The sequence below is a fragment of the Macaca fascicularis genome, chromosome 12 (assembly GCF_037993035.2).
Source record: "Macaca fascicularis isolate 582-1 chromosome 12, T2T-MFA8v1.1".
Classification (NCBI taxonomy): domain Eukaryota; kingdom Metazoa; phylum Chordata; class Mammalia; order Primates; family Cercopithecidae; genus Macaca; species Macaca fascicularis.
Window position 1 is genome coordinate 138,290,990 of NC_088386.1, and position 24,685 is coordinate 138,315,674.

The 24,685-nt window shown below is 50.6% G+C and overlaps 1 protein-coding gene across 24 annotated transcripts in view; it reads right to left on the reverse strand.

Annotated features, from left to right (window-relative positions):
• LOC102123544 (contactin-associated protein-like 4) overlaps positions 1–24,685 on the reverse strand; it is a 213,023-nt gene that overhangs the window by 121,916 nt on the left and 66,422 nt on the right. For 17 of the 24 annotated variants that reach the window (XR_012420989.1, XR_012420987.1, XR_012420988.1 and 14 more), the window contains exon 3: positions 20,615–20,808. Coding sequence is in view for 9 of the 24 variants with exons in the window: in XM_074008650.1 (XP_073864751.1) it covers positions 20,615–20,808 (194 nt within the window). In the remaining 15 variants the exon portion in view is untranslated. Of the gene's footprint in view, positions 1–19,436; positions 19,448–20,614; positions 20,809–24,685 lie in introns of those variants that run through there. The other 7 variants (XM_074008664.1, XM_074008662.1, XM_074008660.1 and 4 more) reach the window with 2 other exon arrangements.

Sequence of the window (24,685 nt, forward strand, 5' to 3'; positions counted from 1 at the left end):
CCAGCTGCCGCGGTGTTTTACCTCAGTTCCCTCAGCAAATCCCAGCAAGGCTTGGAATCAGAGCAAATGCACATGGGAATTCTCCAAGGAGATGTGCAGTGGGGACGACAGACCTCATCCTGCATGGCTGATCTTCTGCGGGGACGATGGACCTCGTCCTGCCTGGCTGCTGGGGAGGGCGCTGAAAGCAACAGGAGCTGGCAGAATGTTTCCGATGACATCATGAAGATGGTATTTTTTTTCTTTTTTTTTTTTGGAGACGGAGTCTCACTCTGTCACCCTGGCTGGAGTGCAGTGGCACGATCTCGGCTCACTACAACCTCCACCTACTGGGTTCAAGCAATTCTCCTGCCTCAGCCTCCTGAGTAGCTGAGATTACAGGCACCTGCCACCACGCCTGGCTAATTTTTTTGGGGTTTCACCATGTTGGTCAGGCTGGTCTCAAACTCCCAACCTCAGGTGATCGGCCTGCCTTGGCCTCCCACAGGAAGATGGTATTTTTAAAGCATTTGTAAAAGTGATGGGTGGAAACACTGCTAACGTATTTGTCTGCACTTCAGTGGGTCAGTCAGTCCTTACTTAACAGTCAGCTTGCAATGCCCCCAGGAGGCCTTGTTAACTCCATATTGAGATTGACAAGGTTGCCTCAGGTCCCTTTGATGCAGGTTTATCACGCAATGCGGCCAGGTGGTGCTGCCTGTGTCCTGTGGCATCCAACGTTCTTTAGTGAAGACCCTGTCCCAACCGCGGTCCGGGCGAGAGGAGCCGAGCCTGCCTCCTTCAACCCCGTGCGGTCCTGTGGGGACTCTGGCATGAGAAAGTTATCCTGCATCTGCTCCGTGCAACATAAGGCCCGTTGCCCAAAGTGGCGCTTGACTGAGCACTTGAGATGTGCCTGGGCAGCCCTGGAATTGAACTTTTAACTTGATTAATTTTAATTGATTTGAATTTAAATAGCCATATGTGGCTAGCGGCTGCCATGATGGTCAGTGTAGGTTTGGAAGCCCCACAGCCCGTGAGAACAGTATCTTGTGGCAACATCATCCGCGATTTCTGGGTCCTCACGGGGACAGGTGGTGTCTAGGTGTCTGGCACTTGGACAGCCTAGAGCTGTCTTCCCAGCAGGTGTCAGGGTTCATGGTTCATACTCTGTCTGGGGTCACTTGACCCTAAGTGACATCACAGCTGTACCCCACCATTATGGAGTATCCAAGGACAAATGGCTAAAACGTTAACTCCAGGTCAAATTTATCCATCAAGAAAGAAAAAGTGTTGTGTTAATCTTTTACACATACAGCTTATTCGTGAGAACCAGATAATTTATTTTAAAAAGTATAAAGTGTATCTCATGTTAAAGAATTCAAATAAATCTTTATATCTGATGATTTGGGGAAATATAATTTTCACTTGCCAGTAAGTTTGTTTATAAAGAATAATTTTTTTATTGAAATAAGTAACTGTAATTTTGTCATACTGTTCATGAATAATTGCTACCTTTATACAGTTATAGTTCAGCATATTGTTTTTAAAAGAGCTACATTAGTAATCTTTCAACATAGCTATACAATATACTCAGGGTACCACATGGTCAACAGTGTGTGCGTGCTGACTTCCGATAACTCAAGAACTGCTCATCCATAGTGACACAAACCACTAATGGTCCCTCATGGAGACCCAGATAGCAAGGAAGACAGAGCTGAGCCACTCCGCCTTCGGTCAGCATTGAGTGAAATCCAATGCAAAACGACTGGCTTATTTAGAACAGTTTAGCAAGATTCTCATTAAGGGAGTGCCATAGATCTTAAGCAACATCAGTATTTGTTTGTTTATATATAAGAACATGTCTTTTACACTGTTGGTGGAAGTGTAAATTAGTTCAACCATTGTGGAAGACAGTGTGACAATTCCTCAAAGATCTAGTAGCAGAAATACCATTTGATCCAGCAACCCCATTACTGGGTATATGCCCAAATAAGTATAAATCATTCTGTTATAAAGATACACACACACGTATGTTCATTGCAGCACTATTCACAATAGCAAAGGCATGGAATCAACCCAAATGCCCATCTATGATAGACTGGATAAAGAAAATGTGGTACATATACACCATGGAATACTGTGCAGCCATAAAAAGGAATGAGATTATGTTCTTTGCAGGGACATGGATGGAGCTAGAAGCCATTATCCTCGGCAAGCTAATGCAGGAACAGAAAACCAAACACCACATGTCCTCACTTATAAGTGGGAGCTGAACAATGAGAACACATGGACACAGGGAGGGGAACAACACACACCGGGGCCTGTCCAGGAGGTAGGGAGGGAGGGAGAGTATCGGGACAGATAGCTAATGGATGCTGGGCTTAATATCTGGGTGATAGGATGATCTGTACAGCAAACCACCAAGGCATAGGCTTACCCATGTAACAAACCCGCACATCCTCCACATGTACCCCAGAACTTAGAAACAAAACAAAACCTGTCACTGAAAAAAAAAAAAAAGAGAACGTGTCCAAATGAATGTTTTCCATAATTCACCATTGAGACATGTTCTGAAGGCAGCTGGCTCTGCATTTTTCAGCTCTTTGGGATCCACAGGCCGTGCACAATCCCTTGTGATCTGGGAGAACCTGAGTGTGGCTGGGGAACCTGAGTGTGGCTGGGGGATCCCGAGTGTGGCTGGGGGAACCCGAGTGTGGCTGGGGGATCCCGAGTGTGGCTGGGAAACCTGAGTGTGGCCGGGGGATCCTGAGTGTGGTTGGGGATACCTGAGTGTGGCTGGGGATACCTGAGTGTGGCTGGGAAACCTGCGTGTGGCTGGGGGATCCTGAGTGTGGCCGGGGGATCCTGAGTGTGGCTGGGAAACCTGAGTGTGGCTGGGAAACCTGCGTGTGGCTGGGGGATCCTGAGTGTGGCCCGGGGATCCTGAGTGTGGCTGGGAAACCTGAGTGTGGCCGGGGGATGTGAGTGTGGCTGGGAAACCTGAGTGTGGCTGGGAAACCTGCGTGTGGCTGGGGGATCCCGAGTGTGGCTGGGAAACCTGCGTGTGGCCGGGGGATCCTGAGTGTGGCTGGGAAACCTGAGTGTGGCCGGGGGATCCTGAGTGTGGCTGGGAAACCTGAGTGTGGCCGGGGGATCCTGAGTGTGGCTGGGAAACCTGAGTGTGGCTGGGGGATCCTGAATGTGGTTGGGGATACCTGAGTGTGGCTGGGGATACCTGAGTGTGGCTGGGAAACCTGCGTGTGGCTGGGGGATCCTGAGTGTGGCCGGGGGATCCTGAGTGTGGCTGGGGGATCCCGAGTGTGGCTGGGGGATCCCGAGTGTGGCTGGGAAACCTGAGTGTGGCTGGGGGATCCTGAATGTGGTTGGGGATACCAGAGTGTGGCTGCGGAAACATGTGTGTGGCTGGGGGATCCTGAGTGTGGCTGAGGGATCCCGAGTGTGGCTGGGGGATCCCGAGTGTGGCTGGGGGATCCCGAGTATGGCTGGGAAACCTGAGTGTGGCTGGGGATCCCGAGTGTGGCTGGGGGATCCCGAGTGTGGCTGGGAAACCTGAGTGTGGCTGGGGATCCCGAGTGTGGCTGGGAAACCTGAGTGTGGCTGGGGGATCCCGAGCGTGGCTGGGGGATCCCGAGTGTGGCTGGGAAACGAGTGTGGCTGGGAAACTGAGTGTGGCTGGGGGATCCCGAGTGTGGCTGGGGGATCCCGAGTGTGGCTGAGGGATCTGAGTGTGGCTGGGAAACCCGAGTGTGGCTGGGGGATCCTGAGTGTGGCTGGGGGATCCTGAGTGTGGCTGGGTGCTGTCTTTGGTCTTGGGGACCTCACAGTGGCCAGCCGACTTCTAGTCTTTGATGCAGTGTCTCCAACTCTAAACCTCCAACGTTGCCTTTACTAGACACACTGGATAGTCAGAGCCTTCTTATGAATCTTTATTTATTTATTTATTTACTTACTTAAAACATTCATTGCATGAGTCTCGTTGAAATGCTGCAGGTGAGCCGCACTACCCTCTGGGGTTCAGGCGCTGTTCCATCATGGAATGTACACCTGAATCTGTGGCAGACAATTTTTAGGAGCCTCATCTGCCCAGCCCTGGTGGTTTTTGCCTGTTAGCCCTGATACCCCAGTCTTACTTCCTCGGGCACCTGGCAGGGCGGCCGCATTTGCCACAGGTCGACTCTGAGGGTGGCAGGTCTCAGAGCCATGGTGGCAGCGCCGTGTGCTAGTCTCACATTGCGACATTTTCCAAACGACGACGCTCCCTTCACCATTTTGCTTCTGCAGCCAAGACCAAAGAGCCCTTTCACTCACCCTCAGTGATGAGCCAGTGAGGAATTTCAACCGCAGACACTGTTGCTGATGCCTGGCCACACGCTGGTGGGGGCACGCCCTGGAAGGGGCTGGAGAGCCTTCACGCATGGACAGTGACGAACATCGTTAAATTCAGGACCTGAGAAAGTCACCATTCTAATTGAGAAGCTTGCCTGGTTTGTTTATTTCCTAGCCAGAGAGAACACCAATAAGATTTGATGTATTTAACCTATGTAGGTGCTTTTTCACCTGAGATTTGCAGGAAGCCACACTTTCTGTTTAAGCCACGCCACATTCTCACCGGGTATGGGCTTTAAATATTAAATTAACTGGTAAGTGCAATGGATAATGATCCAAGAATAGTCAGGGCTAGCAGATCCAGAGAAATCTTAGAAGAGTTCTTCCAATTAAAAGGTTTGATTTCTAAGTATAAAGAAATACTTGTAGAGGAAAAGCTGGGCCTGGCTCAGCGTTGGTGCCATGTTCATTCTCCTCGATAGGACGGGAACCTCCTCTGTGGATGTGAGACACACAGGCTGCTTCCCAAGGCTGTGGCTCCCACCCGACCCCTTCATGCAGGGCATGAGAACAACCATGTCCTGAGACGAGGCCTCTGTGAACCTGGGCACTGCCAGCTGACAGGCACCTGCTCACTGCTAATTAAAAACAGTGGCATCCGAGCCCTGGCCAGCCTCACATCTTTGACGTGGAGCATGGAGCTTCTGTGAGCGCAGTTTAAGATGCTTGACTTACAGCACACATCACATGGCACTTAAAAATACTGGGATTGTGTATTTATCAGAATTCATTTATTTAATCACCAGGTATTGCTTTTTGAGTCATTATTTATGTGATTAAATGTTGACATCTTTAGAGAAACATAAACTTGGTTAAACTCTGAGCAGAAAAGGCAGTGAAGCAGAGGCCAGGGGACACATGAGGGGTCCAAGTTGCGAGAGGGAAAATCTCAGAGAGAGCAAGGGAGAGCAGCAGAGAGGAAGATGCCTCGGGATGGGTTCAGCAGAAAGACCAGCTTAAAGTCCAGCTTAAAGTCCAGCTTCAAGGGTTGCCCGTCATGCTCAGGGAGGAGGCCACGATGTGAGTGATGGGGCCGCCCCTGTGGCCCCAGACACCCTCCCCGGCTAAGACAGACGCCCCTGCCCCAGGCCTGGCAGAAGCTGCCCATGCCACGAGCAGTTCCTGCCTTAACCTTTATTCAGATGAACATGTGTGCTGCTCTCTCAGGTTCTGATTACGAGACTTTGAGAATTTTGTATTATAGAAGAATGTTACCATTAATTGCGCTTAATAAAATGTGTGAAAAATTGATGAAGCATGTTGAGATATTACTACCTATTAATAGGTTCTATTGCATTGCGCCACACCTGGTGTAACTAATACTTACACAACCCTCGTGGGTGACGCACACCGGAAATGCAGATCATTGATAAACAAAATGTTTTTAAAGCTGCTGTTTAGCCATATCTTTAGAAAACATTTTCTAGACAATAACTTATAAACCCAGACTACATAAAAGTACATTAAATTACTTAAAAATAACTAGAAGATAAGACATCATTGTTTATCAAAATATTTATTCCATTGACAACTGTTCTCCAAACCTCAGTTTCAGAGCTCCTGGATCGTTTTCCATTTCTTTGGGGGAACCTGTTCATTTGGAACTGGGGAGAGCAACACACGACCCATAAACAGCCACACGCACGCCCCATAAACAGCCGCACACACGACCCGTAAACAGCCACACGTGCCACCCGTAAACAGCCGCATGCATGACCCGTAAACAGCCACACGCATGACCTGTAAATAGCCGCACGCAAAATCCGCAAACAGCCACACGCACGACCTGTAAATAGCCGCACGCAAAATCCGTAAACAGCCACACGCATGACCTGTAAATAGCGGCACGCAAAATCCGTAAACAGCCACATGCACGACCCATAAACAGCCGCACGCACAACCCGTAAACAGCCACATGCGTGACCCGTAAACAGCCGCACGGCAACCACGTGGCCGGTAATGACCCTCCCAGGATCAGCGCAGGCCCCACACGCCTGACAAGAGAGAAGCACTGATTCCAAGCTCTTGCTATTGTTTACACGAAAATGCCTATTTGTTTACAAGTGGTGGAAACTTTTCCATTTGAAGAAAATGTTAATCAGTCAGGGTCTAACCAAATATGTTTGAAAATATCTGTGAAAATCAAATATCTACTCTTCAACTAATGTGTCTCCAAAGCCATGCTGGGCTTTTTCTTGAAAAAATAAAGATGCCTCGAGTCAGCAATTCTATTAAACAAAAATAACTACAGCCCTTTCATTTCACTCTAAATTCAAAACAAAATCTTGCAGTGCAGGCGAATGGGAGGAAACAGGAAATAAGCCTCCTCTCCCTGGGGAAAGGGACCTGGGAAGGCGGAGCTCAGCCGCTTCCCTCCGTTCCCTCTGGGCCTGCGGTGCAGTGACCGGCCTGGCGTGAGGGAGGCCTGGTCTTCGGGGCCCTGCCTGCCTGTCCGTCTCCTCCTGGGCTTCCAATTGGCCAAATCGCTCCTGTTTGGTAGAGACAGTCACACATTTGGGGTTTTTTCCTTCTATCTTCAAAATCTTCAATCCAAAGTTAGCAAAATACCTGTTGAGCATCCGGGTGGTGTTGGGGGACTGTAGCCTCTCAGGCGTCCAGCACAGGCTTCCCCGAAAGCACCCCCCGAGGTGGAGAAGGGACACCCCGCGCTGCAGGAGGGGGTCCTGGCCTCTCCCCGAGAGTGTCCCATGCTGTGTCGTGGGGAGAGGGGTGGGCAAGGCCTGCAGCCCCAAGCACACAGATTCTTGGATGCTTTGTCTGGCTTTTTGTTTCTTTCCAAACTTTTTCTTTATTCTAACCCAATTCTTGCTGGTTTCTCACTTCTCAGGGTTCTGAGCATTTGAGCTGAGAGGGAGAGAGGCCTTGGTGTGTGGAGGGCGTGTCCGTGGGGGTGGCAGGAGCTCTGCAGGTGCCTTGGCTCCAGACCCGGCCCTCGTCCCACAGGACATGTCATCTGCTTCTGTGGAGGGCGGCCGCCTCTGCCGATGCTGAAGTGAGGACCTAACACAGCCAGTGCAGGTCTCCAGAGTCATGTCCGCCCTCACCTGTCTGAGATCCTGGGGTTTATGCCTGTGTCAGGGGCCGGCGGGGCAGTAGCAGCCTGCAGGAGCTTCTAGGTCACTGGGACGTGGAAACTGAAGACAGAGCCAGTCCACCTGCTCCAGGTTCATCCCACAGGCCCTGCATCCCACTGGGAAAGAGTCAGTCCACCTGCTCCAGGTTCATCCCATGGCCCCCCGTGTCCTGCTGGAAAGAGCCAGTCCACCTGCCCCAGGGTTTGTCCCTCAGCCACACGTGTCCCACTGGGAAAGCAGCCAGGATGCCCCTGGGGAAGCTGGGAGCTCGGCCTGTGCATGGCTCAGGGTAGGTGGGGCCTCGGCATGGGCAGGAGTCTCAGGGTTGGCCGAGAGCTATGTCCACACCACACCTTAGTCATGAGACTCATATCCATGAACTTGCATTGAAACCACTCGCTGAGGGCATTGCAGTTCCTTCCTGCCAGGGAATGCGATGGTGTGGACACGCGGTGCCTCCCTTGTGGTGTGACGCGCACCATCCGCTGCTCCTCCCAGGCCTCTGCAGAGGGGTCAGCCTGGTCCCAGCGGGACCCAGAATGCCCACAGCCAGGGCACCTGGGACCGCAGCCCCACCAGGAAACCCGGGCGGGACAGAAAGAATGGCGGGCAGCGGTGGAAGCACAGCCCCGCAGCACCGAAGCCGCTCCGGAGAGATCTGTGGGGCGCGTGGATTATTTCTGCTCCGAGTCAATTGTTTTCCGCAAACACCCTGATGGGCGCTGTGAGATATGGCGCTGAGGAATAACACAGGGCAGGAAATGTCAGGAAGCCAATTTGCCGGTTCCCCCGCAGGAAATATAACAAACAAAACCAAATCCAAAGCCGCACCCCACGCAGCTGTCTCCCCTCTGCAGAAGCGGGTCTCTTCAGAGCCAGACATGAGCACGAGGGGACAACCAACTTTCCCATCAAGAAATGTCCATAGAAATCGGCTAATTATCTTTCAAAACTGATTTTCTTTCCATTTGGCAAGATGAAAACATCTTTAATGCTCTCTGGGCATGGATAAGTGAGAAGCCACTAAGTGTGTGCAAAGCAGTCTCAGCGGCCGCCTCTCTGGAAACTGGAGCTTTGCTGCGGGCCTGGAGGGGCTGATGAAGAACAAACGTGTGTCCTCCCGGTGCCGAGCCGTGCTTGGTGCCCCGGTGTGTGGTTGGGCCTGGCTTGACTTGCACCTGACATTTTTTAAAGCAAAAATCAGAATCATTTTTCAATCCTAGGTGTTAGAAGCAAACCGCGTGCGCGTGTCTGTACCTTGCAGGCCACACAGATTCCCAGACTTGTCAGGTGCAGACCCAGGTGGCCTGGATCTGCAACCCCCAGCGGCATCACCGTCACCCAATGCTGGTTCCTGGGGAACCTGCCCCAGGACACTCTTCTTAACTTGCGCATTCTTCTGAGACACGTTTCAAACAGAGCAAGGCCCCAAACTGTCAGAAAAGACGAATGTGATTTTAGTGTAAATATCCCACAAACCCCTTGCTCTTGAGCTGCTTGAAGAAACCCTGGCTTATCTCTGGGATGATTCCTTCTCCCGGCTTCGGTGGGCGTTTCTGTGTCTTCCCACGGACTCTTGGAAGAATCACAGGTGCCGTGGTAAGCGGTGGAGACTGTGCGTTCCTGGGTGGCTCAGCCCGAGGTCGCCTCCTTGGACGCCTGTGGCCACCGCTCAGGGCTTCCAAGTCCTCATCTTCCCTCCGCAGCTGGTGCCTCTGGAAGGGTGGGACGATCACAGACTGAGGGATGAGGCCAGGGAACCACATCCTCCTCCTCTGTGCCAGGGCAGGCAGGGCCCAGCTCACATCCACAGAGGGGGATGAGGCCTGTGGCTCAGGTAGGCAGGGTCCAGCTCGCTTCCACAGATGTGGATGAGGCAGGCAGGGCCTAGTTTGCGTCCAGAGGCAGATGAGGCCTGGGGCTCAGGCAGGCAGGGCCCAGCTCGCGTCCACAGAGGGGGATGAGGCCTGTGGCTCAGGGCGGAGGCACCTGCTCCCGGGACCCAGGGGCACAGACAGAGGCAGGAGAAGCCAGGTCTGGGGCTGCCTAGAGGTATCTGGGGTTCCCCTGCTGAGGCAGCTGCGGCTGTATCAGGAGGGTGAAGCCACCTGCACACCCTGGGTGTCCCGGTGACTCCACACATGCACATCAGTTTGCCCTGACCCCATATCAGGACTCGCTGGACACAGCCTGGAACGCATAGCACGTCCCACTCTGTTCTGCACAGCCAATCACTGAGCAACATCCAGGTCTACACAGAGGGTGAGGCTCCAGGTGTGCCGCTGTCAGGAGCCCAGCTCTAGGGCACTCACCATCACCAACACATTCCCATCTCACAGACTATTCACTTAAGCCACAGAAAGTGTCGGGGAGGGAGAAAGACAGCAGAAAGCCAGACCATCACCCTGCAGCCCTGAGCAACCAGCAGCGTCTCCTCCATCCCCCTGCCGTTGTTTCTTTGGCCACAGCTATACTAATACATCATTTTCTATCTATAATTTAATGCCAATGGCTGCTGTGTAATCTTCATTACAGAGAAATAGCAGTTGGAGAATGTGTCAGATGACTCACTCAGAATTCTGAGAGGGAGAGAGGAAGAGAGACAGGAAGATAGAGAAACAGAGAGAGAGTGAAACAGAGACAGAGACAAACAGAGTGACACAGAGAGATAGAGAGAGAGACAGGGGGAGACAGAAACCCACAGGGAGAGATAGAGAGAGACAGGGGGAGACAGAAACCCACAGGGAGAGATAGAGAGAGACACGGGGAGACAGAAACCCACAGAGAGACAGAGACACACGCAGAGAAAGAGACAGAGGCAAAGACACAGGGGCAGAGGGAGGGACCCACCCCAGCAGAACACAGGCCATTTTGTGCACGAGGCTGACCTCCAGTGCCACCTGCTCTCTTTCATAATTCAGGTGGAATTTTCCTGCTGGCAGACGCCATACCTGCTTCTGTGGCTTTCAAGAAACTGTAGGGTTCGTGTCCTTTCCAGGGCAGAGTCAACTAAAATCTTTCCTGTGATGACCTCCTCCCAGTTTGTTTTCTGGTTGCATTTGGAAGACATCTGAGAACATTTAAGTTGTAAATGATTCAATAATCCTACTGAATTTTGTTCTGAGTACATACTGGCATATAATTCTTGGAGGCAAAAAGAAAAGTGTCTATTAAATAAAACACTGTTTTTATTCTAAAACTGATGTTTGCTTTAATGAATTTGCTGTCTGTTCTTTTCGAATATATTTTCCCAGAATGTCATAGACGGGTGTATTCATCACAGAAGAACTTGCACCATGGGGAAAACCTAACTTGAGTTTTAAGTAATCAGTGAATCCCGAATAACTCACATCTCAAATTCATAACAGGTGACTTTTAAATGAGGGCTCTGACAGGCTCTTCATGGGAACGGCACAGCTCCCATTTTTATTGCAGAAACTACAGATTCCCCCGAAGTACAGCCTCTCAGGTTCATTCAGGAAAGCAAGAGGAAGCCACATTTCCAGCAGCCTCGGAGCCACAAACCAGGTGTGTGGCGGCGGCAAGCCACGGTTCCCCCACGGACTGAGTTCTGGCTGGTGACACCTGGACAGTGTTGGCCACGTCCTGGGGCAGGTGGGGCTGCGGGGGGGCATCGCAGGTGCAATAGGAATTTCCTTTCTAGCAGCTGGAAGTCACCCCAGGGAAACACTGCAAAGGAGCTGCTTGCTCCATCCATTGTGCTCCTGGTGCCCGCAGGGGCAGTGGCATCCCTTCACCCTCGCCAGCCCCTGCCTTTGTAGGGGAAGAGAAGAGCCACAGTGGGAGGCTTTAGAGCTGAATGCAGAGGTGAGCAGGGAGAAGGGGAATAGGTGTGAGGGCATAGCCCACCCGTGGTCGGGTGGGGTCCCCACAGGCAGGTCGGGGGGCATCTGGCTGACGTGGTCTCATAGCTGCAGCTTTTCCCTTTGCTAAGGGTGAAGCCACAGGGACGTCCACGTGAGCCAGCCAGCCATGCCCATCCTGGGCCTTCCCTCCAGAAGCAACTCACCAGATAACTAACTAGCTGCTGGTTAGATACTTAGAGGACTGGTTTTCCAGCAGTGGGGGACACACCACTGAAGGCTCAGGTGACTCTGCGAGTGAGACAGGAGGTTGGAAGGACGGGTTTCCCAAGACAAAGGTACCAGACCTCTCTGGTATAACAGGGTGGGGACTGAAGCTGGCCAAACCCACCAGAACCAAGACAGCAGCAGAAGTGACCCTGGGTGCCTTGGCTGCCTGTTACACCTGATTATAATGCAGTCGCGGCCGAGGACATCCACCAGCACCAGCACAGCTGACAGACACCCGGCAACCTCGGGAAGTCACCCTGCATGGTCTAGAAAGGGAGGGACCCTTGGTGAGGGGAAGACTGTGCCCCTTTCCCAGAACACCCGTGAAGGCTGCACCCCTTTCCCGGGACACTCGTGAAGACTGAGCCCCCTGTTCCTGGAATAATCACGGAGGCTGCACCCCTTTCCCAGAATATACATGAAGGCTGCACCCCTTTCCCAGGACACCCAGAAATCACCCAGCCCCTGTTTAGCATGTGATAAGAAATGAGCATAAACAGCTACCAGCAGGCCTCGTGGCTCCGCCTATGTAGCAGCCTCACAAACTCATTTCTACTCTGCCCTGTCACTGGCTCTTGAATTCTGGCCTGTGATAAGCTGTGTCTAAAGCAAATGCTTATGGAAAGGGAAGTCCTAGTGAACATGTGTGACTCACTGTACAGGCGGATAACCGAAGAACTGTGTGGATGATGTCAGTATCGTGTGTAAGTCACTGTACAGGTAGACAACCGAATAACTGTGTGGAAGATGTTGCTATCGTGTGTGACTCACCATACAGGCAGACAACATAATAACTGTGTGGAAGATGTCGCTATCGTGTGTGATGCACTGAACAGGTAGACAACCAAAGAACTGTGTGGAAGATGTCGGCATCGTGTGTGACACACTGAACAGGCAGACAACCGAAGAACTGTGTGGAAGATGTCGGCATCGTGTGTGACGCACTGAACAGGCGGACAACCGAAGAACTGTGTGGAAGATGTTGGCATCGTGTGTGACGCACTGAACAGGCAGATAACGGAAGAACTGTGTGGAAGATGTTGGTATCGTGTGACACACTGTATAGGCGGATAACGGAAGAACTGTGTGGAAGATGTCGGTATCGTGTGTGATGCACTGTATAGGCGGATAACGGAAGAACTGTGTGGAAGATGTCGGTATCGTGTGTGACGCACTGTATAGGTGGATAACAGAAGAACTGTGTGGAAGATGTCGGTATCGTGCGTGACACACTGTATAGGCGGATAACAGAATAACTGTGTGGAAGATGTTGGTATCATGTGTGACTCCCCGTAAAGGCGGATAACCGAATAACTATAACTGTGTGGAAGATGTCAGTATCGTGCGTGACTCAATGTACAGGTGGATAACCGAATAACTGTGTGGAAGATGTCAGAATCGTGTGTGACTCACTGTAAAGGCAGATAACCAAATAACTATAACTGTGTGGAAGATGTTGGTATTGTGTGTGACTGATGGTAATGGTGAATAACTGAATAACTATAACTGTGTGGAAGATGTGGGTATCATGTGTGACTCACTGTACAGGTGGATAACCAAAGAACTGTGTGGATGATGTCAGTATCGTGTGTAAGTCACTGTATAGGCGGACAACCGAAGAACTGTGTGGAAGATGTCAGCATCGTGTGTGACGCACTGAACAGGCAGACAACCGAAGAACTGTGTGGAAGATGTCGGCATCGTGTGTGACGCACTGAACAGGCGGACAACTGAAGAACTGTGTGGAAGATGTCGGCATCGTGTGTGACACACTGAACAGGCGGACAACCGAAGAACTGTGTGGAAGATGTCGGCATCGTGTGTGATACACTGTACAGGCGGAAAACCGAAGAACTGTGTGGAAGATGTCGGTATCGTGTGTGATGCACTGTACAGGCAGATCACGGAAGAGCTGTGTGGAAGATGTCGGTATAGGCAGATCACGGAAGAACCGTGTGGAAGATGTTGGTATTGTGTGTGATGCACTGTACAGGCGGATCACGGAAGATCCGTGTGGAAGATGTCGTTATCGTGTGTGACGCACTATACAGATGGATCACGGAAGAACCGTGTGGAAGATGTCAGTATCGTGTGTGACTCACTGTAAAGGTGGACAACAGAATAACTACAACTGTGTGGAAGGTGTCGGTATCGTGTGTGACTCACTGTAAAGGTGGATAACGGAATAACTACAACTGTGTGGAAGATGTCGGTATCGTGTGTGACTCACTGTATAGGCGGATAACCGAATAACTGTGTGGAAGTTGTCAGTATCATGTGTGACTCATTGTGAAGGCGGATAACCGAATAACTATAACTACGTGGAAGATGTCAGTATTATGTGTGACTCCCTGTAAAGGCAGATAACTGAATAACTATAACCATGTGGAAGATGTCAGTATCGTGTGTGACTCACTGTAAAGGTGGATAACCGAATACCTGTGCGAAGAAGTCAGTATTGTGTGTGACTCACTGTAAAGGCGGATAACCAAATAACTATAACTACATGGAAGATATCGGTATTGTGTGTGACTCACAGTAAAGGTGGATAACTGAATTACTATAACTGTGTGGAAGATGTTGATACCATGTGTGACTCAAGGTACAGGTGGATAACCGAATAACTGTGTGGAAGATATCCATATTGTGTGTGACTCACTGTACAGGTGGATAACCAAATAAATGTGTGGAAGATGTCAGTAGCGCATGTGATTCACGGTAAAGGCGGATAACCGAATAACTGTGGAAGATGTCGGTATCATATGGGACTCACTGTACAAGCAGATAACCAAAAAACTACAACGTTGTAGAAGATGTCAGTATCAGTCAGTATCGTGTGTGACTCACTGTACAGGCTGATAACCGAATAACTGTGTGGATGATGTCGGTATCGTGTGTGACTCACTGTACAGGCAGATAACCGAATAACTGTGTGGAAGATGTCAGTATCGTGTGTGACTCACTGTACAGGTGGATAAACGAATAACTGTGTGGATGATCTCGGTATCGTGTGCAACTCACTGTACAGGCAGACAACCAAATAACTGTGTGGAAGATGTCGGTATCGTGTGTGACTCACTGTAAAGCCACATATCTGAATAACTGTGTGGAAGATGTTGGTATCATGTGTGACTCACTTTAAAGGCAGATAATGGAATAACTATAACTGTGTGGAAGATGTCGGTATCATATGTGACTCATGGTAAAGGCAGATAACCGAATAACTATAACTGTGTGGAAGATGTCAGTATCATGTGTGACTCACTGTAAAGGCAGATAACTGAATAACTGTGTGGAAGTTGTCGGTATCATGTGTGACTCATTGTAAAGGCAGGAGTCAGTATCGTGTGTGACTCACTGTAAGGTGGATAACCGAATAACTGTGTGGAAGATGTCAGTATTTTGTGTGACTCACTGTAAAGGCAGATAACTGAATAACTGTGTGGAAGTTGTCGGTATCATGTGTGACTCATTGTAAAGGCAGAAGTCGGTATCGTGTGTGACTCACTGTACAGGCAGATAACTGAATAACTGTGTGGAAGATGTCAGTATCGTGTGTGACTCACTGTACAGGCGGATAACTGAATAACTGTGTGGAAGATGTCGGTATCGTGTGTGACTCACTGTAAGGTGGATAACCGAATAACTGTGTGGAAGATGTCGGTATTTTGTGTGACTCACTGTAAAGGTGGATAACCGAATAACTGTGTGGAAGATGTTGGTATTGTGTGTGACTCACCGTACAGGTGGATAACCGAATAACGGTGTGGACAATGTTGGCAGGTATCATGTGTGACTCACCGTAAAGGCGGATAACCTTTCTGTGTTGAAGGTGTCGGTATTGTGTGTGACTCACTGTAAATGCAGATAACTGAGTAATTGTGTTGAACATGTCAGTATCGTGTGTGACTTACTATAAAGGTGGATAACCGAATAACTCTGTGGAAGATGTCGGTATCCTGTGTGATTCACTGTAAAGGTAGATAACCGAATAATTGTGTTGAAGATGTCGGGATTGTGTGTGACTTACTGTAAAGGCAGATAACTGAATGATTGTGTTGAAGATGTCGGTATTGTGTGCGTCTCACTGTAAACGCAGATAACTGAATAATCATGTGGAAGTTATAAGTATCAGCCCTGTCTTATTTAAAATGAGGATCATAGTATAACATTAACACTAATAATTATCAGCTAGAGAGATTTTGCTTCTGTAAAAGTAAAAATATCTATCATTAAAAGAAAATTGAAAAGAGAAGACATTTAGATTAGAAAGTAAAATGGTAATTATAGCTCAGCTGATATTATGTATGGAGAAATTATTCCAGCATAACTCGTTAATATCCTTTTAAAATATAAATAAAGCAGAACAACAAAAGGCGGAAAAGAACCGAACGCATCAGAACCGAACATGCAGGTTCATCGAAAGACGGTGTCGGCCACTAAGAAGCCACTCATGGAACAGGAAAAAACCCAAGCAAATAGAACCGAACTCGCCGGTGCATCAAAAGATAGTGTCAGCCACTGAAAGTCCACTCACCGAACAGGAGAAAACCCAGGCAAATAGAACCAAACACACAGGTGCATCAAAAGAAGGTGTCAGCAACTGAGAGGCCACTCACTGAGCAGGAGAAAACCCAGGCAAATAGAACCGAACACATGGGTGCATCGAAAGATGGTGTCAGCAACAAACACGCCACTCATGGAACAGAAGAAAACCCAGGCAAATAGAACCAAACATGCAGGTGCATCAAAAGATGGTGTCAGCAGGCCAGGTACGGTGGCTCACGCCTGTAAGCCCAGCACTTTGGGAGACCAAGGCAGGTGGATCATGAGGTCAGGAGATTGAGACCATCCTGGCTAAGACAGTGAAATACCGTCTCTACTAATTAATATAAAAAATTAGCTGGGCGTGGTGGCGGGTGCCTGTAGTCCCAGTTACTCGGGAGGCTGAGGCAGGAGAATGGCATGAACCTGGGAGGCATGAACCTGGGAGGCAGAGCTTGCAGTGAGCCGAGATGGCACCACTGCACTCCAGCCTGGGTGAAAGAGGGTGTCAGCAACCAAGAGGCCACTCATGGAACGGGAGAAAACCCAGCAAATAGAACTGAATACACGGGTGCATCGAAAGATGGTGTCAGCAACCGAGACACCACTCATGGAACAGGAGAAAACCCGGCAAATAACACAGATGACAGAGGGTTAATATCCACAATACAGAATGAGCTCCCACAGTTAAACAACAGCAGTAAAAATGATCTGATTTTAACAGTTGACAAGGGACCTGAATAGACATTTCTCCAAAGAAGACACACGGAGGCTCCACCAGCAAGTGGCACGCTCGGCATCACTCACTGTCCAGAGACGCAGCTCAGAGCCACAGTGAGACAACACCTCACCCCCAACAGTGCCGCTGCTACTAACCAACACACGCCACACCCAGTGTCGGTACAGCAGGGCGGCGGTGTGCGTGGCTGGGGATGTGAAATGATGCAGCCACTATGGAAAACAGTAGGGCGTTTCCTCAAAAGATGAAAACATGGTTCTACCACATAATCCAACAATGCTGCTTCTGGATATGTATGCAAAAGAATTGAAAGCAGCTTGTAAAGAGATGCTTGTACACCCATGTTCACAGCAGTATTATTCATAATAGTGAAAACATGGGAACAACCAAGAGTCCCTCAATGGGTGAACGGACAAACAAAATGTGTTCTATCCATACAACAGAGTGATTTACCCTTCAAAAGGACATTCTGACACATGTACGATGTGGTGAAACCTGAGGGTGTGGTGCTAAGTGGAGGAAGCTAATCATAAAAGACAAATACTGTCTGATTCCACTTCTATGAGGTCCCTAGAGTCGTCAAAGTCACAGAGACGGTGAGTGGGATGGAGGTGCCGGGGGTGGAGGGGTTGGATAGGGAGTGAGTGTTTAATGGGGACAGTCTCGGTTTGGGAAGATGAGAAAGTCCTGGAGATGAATGGTGTCCATGTTTGCACAACAATATGACACTTAGGTCACTGAATTACACACTTGAAAACGAATAAAATGGTAATTTTTTTGTTATATATATAGTGCCACAATTTTTAAAAGCCAAACAATACATGGCATCTGCTTATAATTACAGGGGCCTCACAGGAATACTGGACAGATGAGGGCCACGATGACAGTGCAGTCATACCCTTTGCAGTTGGTGCATCCCTCTCAGTGTGGCCTGGGCTTGGTCCTGATGCTGTTTCCCCTGAGGAGTCAGCAGGAAGAGGGATGCCGAGAGCACAGCTGGAACAGGAAGTTGAGAATTCCCACAGTGTCTCCAGCTCCCCTTTGTTCTTTTTAAATTGTGCCAACAACCCAATCTTAATATAATTAGTGCTGACATGCATCCCGCAGTGGTGGCCTGTCTTTGAAGTTACTACTCGATTTGTAACTAGAGTCACAGCTGGTCTGGCATCTGTTCCCAGGACGGGGGTGGCTGACCCCTCATTCATGTCCCCTCCCTCTGCTTTGGCCAGGGTAGTCCCAGTCCTGACTTATCCCAGGGCCAACCCAGCCCACGTCCTCCATCCACGGAGGACACAGAGCCGGGGTCCGGGAGGTCCATGCAGGGGACGTGGTTGACCCATTAGAGCCGCTCCTGGGCTCTCTGGCTCATCTGTGCTGGTCACGGGAGCTTCGCCGAGAACCTCTGTTTTCCCTTCTTGTCAGGGTGTCCCCAAAGAGGAAATGCAGAGCTGCCCGAGTGTGGCACGGAGCTCGCGGCCTCCTCCAGTCCCTGTTGCCTTCAGCTGGTGTTTTAAGTGAAGGCTGATGCCTTGCCCTGGCCACAGCCCCTCACATGAGCTCCCCTTAACATCCACTCACAAACATCCACCACCCGCGCCCTCGGTTCTGTGGTGGCCGCTGTTTGTAAACAATGGTCACCAGTGTCTCCTTTACTGGGGCCTCACTCCAGCCACAAAACTGAACATTTTAAACCACTCTCCAGGCTCAGCAACGTTAAACTAATGTGTCTGGGATACTTTAGTAACTACGTAATGAAAGATATGCAGAAAATCGCATGTCTTGTTAAAAGTCACAAGCTAGGCAAACAAAAACATTTTGCCCCAAAGAAGCACAGGTGTGTGACAGTTTAGGGACCAGAGATACAAGGTCATTGAATCTCAAGGCAGTCTCTGCCCAAAAACCTACTGAATGTGGCCGTGGGACAGAGGACAGAGTCCACAGAACGGTTGTCCACAGGGAGACGGGTCCATCCGTGTCTTTCAGAAGTTCAGGCCAAAGAATTTGGGGTCAGGCTGTGCTCACTGGGTTCATGTGAAGCGATGTGGCCCCAACACCACCCTCCACATGACTGTGCGAAACACAGGCTGGTTACACACGATCCCGCCCATGGTTTTAGTAGAAACCCCAGGCTTTCCTCCAACCTCCACATGACGGCACAAAACACAGGTTGGTTACACGTGATCCTGCCCATGGTTTTAGTAGAAACCCCGGGTTTTCTTCCAGTTTCCCACTACGCCATGGAACTGTTTTACTATTACATACTTACTAAACTGTGCATGTTTTGTGCATCTCAAAATGCAGGAAACCTTGGCCAGGAAATCCTGGAGCTGCTTTTTCTCTACCAGAGCCAAGCCCTCCAGGGCTCCCTGGGGACATTCCTGCAAGCCAGGCCCTAGGAGCCAGTGATGCCAGGAAGGGACCCACCGAGATGCTGTCCTCCGGTCAGGAACCTACTGAGATGCTCTTGTCCCACCAGGGACCTACCAAGATGCTGTCCTCCTGCCAGGGACCTACTGAGACACTGTCCTCCCGCCAGGGACCTACTGAGACACTGTCCTCCCACCAGGGACCTACTGAGATGCTGTCCTCCCACCAGGGACCTACGGAGATGCTGTCCTCCCACCAGGACCTACAGAGACGCTGTCCTCCCACCAGGACCTACAGAGACGCTGTCCTCCCACCAGGACCTACAGAGACGCTGTCCTCCCACCAGGACCTACAGAGATGCTGTCCTCCCACTGGGGACCCATCGAGACACTGTCCTCCCACCAGGGACCTACGGAGATGCTGTCCTCCCACCAGGACCTACAGAGACGCTGTCCTCCCACCAGGACCTACAGAGATGCTGTCTTCCCACCAGGACCTACAGAGATGCTGTCCTCCCACTGGGGACCCATCGAGACACTGTCCTCCCACCAGGGACCTACCAAGATGCTGTCCTCCTGCCAGGGACCTACTGAGACACTGTCCTCCTGCCAGAGACCTACTGAGACACTGTCCTCCCACCAGGGACCTACTGAGATGCTGTCCTCCCACCAGGGACCTACGGAGATGCTGTCCTCCCACCAGGACCTACAGAGACGCTGTCCTCCCACCAGGACCTACAGAGATGCTGTCCTCCCACCAGGACCTACAGAGATGCTGTCCTCCCACTGGGGACCCATCGAGACACTGTCCTCCCACCAGGGACCTACAGAGATGCTGTCCTCCCACCAGGACCTACAGAGATGCTGTCCTCCCACCAGGACCTACAGAGATGCTGTCCTCCCACTGGGGACCCATCGAGACACTGTCCTCCCACCAGGACCTACAGAGACGCTGTCCTCCCACCAGGACCTACAGAGATGCTGTCCTCCCACTGGGGACCCACCGAGACACTGTCCTCCCACCAGGACCTACAGAGATGCTGTCCTCCCACTGGGGACCCACCGAGATGCTGTCCTCCCACCAGGACCCATCGAGATGCTGTCCTCCCACTGGGGACCCACCAAGACACTGTCCTCCCACCAGGGACCTACTGAGACACTGTCCTCCCACCAGGACCCACCGAGACACTGTCCTCCCACCAGGGACCTACGGAGATGCTGTCCTCCCACCAGGACCCATCGAGATACTGTCCTCCCACCAGGACCCATCGAGACGCTGTCCTCCCACCAGGACCTACGGAGATGCTGTCCTCTCACCAGGACCCATAGAGATGCTGTCCTCCCACCACGACCCACTGAGATGCTGTCCTCCCACCAGGGACCTACTGAGATGCTGTCCTCCCGCCAGTACTGCTTCCAGTTCCTGCCGCTGTCGCTGAACATCAGGATGTAGCTGGTCACCCAGTCGGAGCTCCCGTACCCGCCCTGCGTCGCCACCGCCGTGACCTCCACCCTCTCTCCAAGGTCGATCTGCAGCCATTGGTTCTTATTTGATACGAGTGGGGTCCAGCCCCCAGCTCCTGTTTGTGGAGAAAGACACACAAAGAAAATGGGAAAGAGGAGAAACTATTAAAATCCATCTTAACTGGGCGAACCCTCGGTACAAACACACCCCTATGCTGCTTTTAAGAAAATTCCTTTTCTGAAATGTAGAAAAAATGACCTCATGGTTATACGTCTCATATTAAAGGACAGAACCCGAATTATTTGTGTTCTAGGTTGGGTGGCCTCCTCCTACCGAAGTCCAGGTGCCCACTGAGGGGTCTGGGTGCTCGGTGTGACGTCCCCCCGGGCCTGGCCGACTCGCTGGCTGCTGCTTGGCCTTTAGACATCACAACTGGATACAGGGTGCCGTGAACGGAGGATGGCGCAGGACGTCTGCCTCAGACACCCCTGCCTGAGCTGTGACCAGCACTGGAGATGCAGAGACCTTAAGACCCGGCCCAGCCTCCAGCAGCTCGCAGGCTCGGGAAGCTGGCATTTAAGGCAGGAGGAGGAGATCGGGGGTGCAGGCTGCCTGTGAGTCCCTGCAAGGCCCGATGAGGAAAGGAGCTTGAGGAATGCCCCTGGGAGGGGCAAGCATCCCACGTCCCCAGAGGACAGAGAGTCACTGAGAATGAAGGAGGTTGAGCCACAGACCTGCACAGATGCCCTTGAGAGGTGGAGCCGGGGCCAGCGTCACTGAGGCCCACAGGGCAGGGAGCAAGCCCAGGAGGCAGAGCCCACCCATTCACAGCCAGACCCCAGGGCAGAGGCCTGACTTACAGTCCAGTCTCCCAAACACAGAGTTCCTGGGGGAGAAGAAGGGGGATGGTGGAGAAGGGGAGCAAAGGAAAACAGGATGACTTTGGGACTGCAAGACAGAAGCGGACCCCACAGCTGAGGTGCAGACCCTCCCGCTGAGAACACCAGCACAGAAGCCCCCAGCACTGCGGGACTGGAGGAGCTGGGCGCCATCAGGCCAGAGCCTTCTATGTCACCCACCGTCACCAAAGAGAGGGAGAAAGACAATTTACACAGAGCTGTGGCGGGAAACCAGGGGGCAAATGTTCACCAAAGCCGAATGAAGAAAGCTCCCCAAAAACAGCCACGAGGCAGAGAAACATGTAAGTCAACACCCCTGAGAAATTAGACATCCTCAAGCCAGCCTTGGAAGATCTGAAAAGCCACCTTGAATCAGAAATGTAGAAATGTAAGATATGGGCGAAAAACAGAGTAATAAAAATAATTGATTTAACTCAGGAAATAAATGGAAGAAAAAGACAAAGTTATCTTAGAAATAAAGAACACGTACCACACACAATAATAATCTTCCGTGTGAGTTATAAGAACTCTTTGCATAATGAAGGAGCACCTCATAGAACAGCTTGACTCCAACCTGAGCCCCACCAGCAGCCAGCAGGGACGTGGAACAGAAACGCTCATTCCTGCTGGGGGGAATGCAAATGGCCCAGCTGCTGCGGGAGATGGTGTGGGGGCTTCCTACAAAACTGTGGTACGTCAGACACTGCAGAGAATCCAGCACTGGAAAGAGCTGGACCACGAGCCACGCACACTGTGGAGAGCTTCAGCGCACATTCGTAGTGAAAGCAGCCCCTGTGAAAAGACCCCAACCTATGGTTCCAACTGCAGGACCTTTGGGAAAACGCAAAACTCTGAAGACAGTGAAAGAAATCCATGGTTCCAGGTTGTGGGAAGGGAGGGGTGAACCGCTGGAGCACAGAGAATCTTAGGTGGCACTGTGGTAGGGGGCACACCTCTGCGTGGCACTGTGTTAGGGGGCACACCTCTGCATGGCACATGTCATTACACATTTTCAAAACCTCTGGAATGTGCACCAAGTGTTAACCCTGATGTAAACCATGGACATTAGTTAATGATAATTTATCAGTATTGTTTCATCAGCTATGGCAAATGCACCACACTAATGCACGGTGTCAGTAACAGGACCATGTGTGCCTCTGAGGGGGTTCTACGTCTATATGGGAGCTCTCTGCACCACACCAATGCAAGGTATTAATAACAGGACCATGTGTGTCTCAGAGGGGGTCGAACGTCTATATGGGAGCTCTCTGCACCACACCAGTGCAAGGTATTAATAACAGGACCATGTGTATCTCAGAGGGGGTCATACGTCTATATGGGAGCTCTCTGCACCACACCAATGCAAGGTATTAATAACAGGACCATGTGTGTCTCAGAGGGGGTCATACGTCTATATGGGAGCTCTCTGTATTTTCTGCTCAGTTTTACTGTAGACCTAAAAGTGCTCTTAAAATAATACATTTAAAGGTGCCTGAGGAAAATAGACTCAAATCTCAAATGGAAATGTGATAGGGGACATCAAAGAAAGGCAGAAAAACTACCAAGAGAATGTAAATGACAAAACAGAGTGTCAGGGAAAGTGGTGGTGACAGGAGGCAGGAAGAGGAGGACTCGGGCCCACATCATCGGATGCCTGAGAAGAATGAAGAGTGTACAGAGGCAGGAAGAGGAGGACTCAGGCCCACATCATCAGATATCTGAGAAGAATGAAGAGTGTACAGAGGCAGGAAGAGGAGGACTCAGGCCCACATCATCAGATGCCTGAGAAGAATGAAGAGTGTACAGAGGCAGGAAGAGGAGGACTCGGGCCCACATCATCGGATGCCTGAGAAGAATGAAGCGTGTGTGGAGGCAGGAAGAGGAGGACTTGGGCCCACATCATCGGATGCCTGAGAAGAATGAAGAGTGTACAGAGGCAGGAAGAGGAGGACTCGGGCCCACATCATCGGATGCCTGAGAAGAATGAAGCGTGTACAGAGGCAGGAAGAGGAGGACTCAGGCCCACATCATCGGATGCCTGAGAAGAATGAAGCGTGTACAGAGGCAGGAAGAGGAGGACTCAGGCCCACATCATCGGATGCCTGAGAGGAACGAAAAGTGTACAGGAACTAATGTTTAAAAGTAAAATCTATGAAAAGCTTTTCAGAAATAGAGGCCCCATCAGACAGTACCACAAACCTCTAAAATCACGAAAGTGTGGTTCATAAACAGAAATTCCAGAAATAGACCCAAATATGGTGAAAATTTAGTCCATGACAGAGGGGAGTCTCTAAGCTCCGGGATGAAGATGGTCATTTTCTTAACGGATCCTGGGACTACTGGGCAGCTGTTTGGAAAAGGACAGAATTAAGTTTCCATCTCACATTGTACATAAGAATTAACTCCCAATGGACCAGGGATCTCCATATTTAAACAGGAAACCACATAACTACTCGAAGAAAACAATGAGTAAATACTTTAACGTTGGTTCAGAGAAAGTTTGACTATGACTCAAAATCTGGAGGTAACAAAGGAAAAAGACTGATACATTTGACAAATAAACCACTTTAAATGCATGACCAAAACAACAAGTCAAGGGCAACTAACAGAGAAACTACTTGTCACGTACATTGCACATTCTGTCGTGTGGAAGGGTGGGTTGAATGAACAGGTGAATTCACATCACAGGGCGCTGTGTGGCTTGAGGAAGGAGGAGGGTCCCTGTGAGGAGAAGCAGACGGGTTTCCAGGGTGGACTATCCAGTGAGAGAGAAGCCCTAAGAACATCTGTCTCCAGTGCTCCCACACGAGAGAAGGAAGGGGAACAGGATCACACACAGCTGCTGCCTGATCACTAATTGAACCAGAAGCCTTAGAAACCGGTTCCTGCACGGTGGGGGTACCAGGGAGTGGGAAGGGGTGTCAGGACAGGGAGAGGCTGAGCATTTTTGCTGAGTCTCTTTCCTGATAGCTTTGATTTGAAGAACAATCGTGATGTTCCCCATCCCTCCATCTGCTCCAGAAACGAGTGACTGTGACCCACCAGGACCTTAGCTGGGGGTAAGCTGGGATGGACGATGGTCACAGACAAATG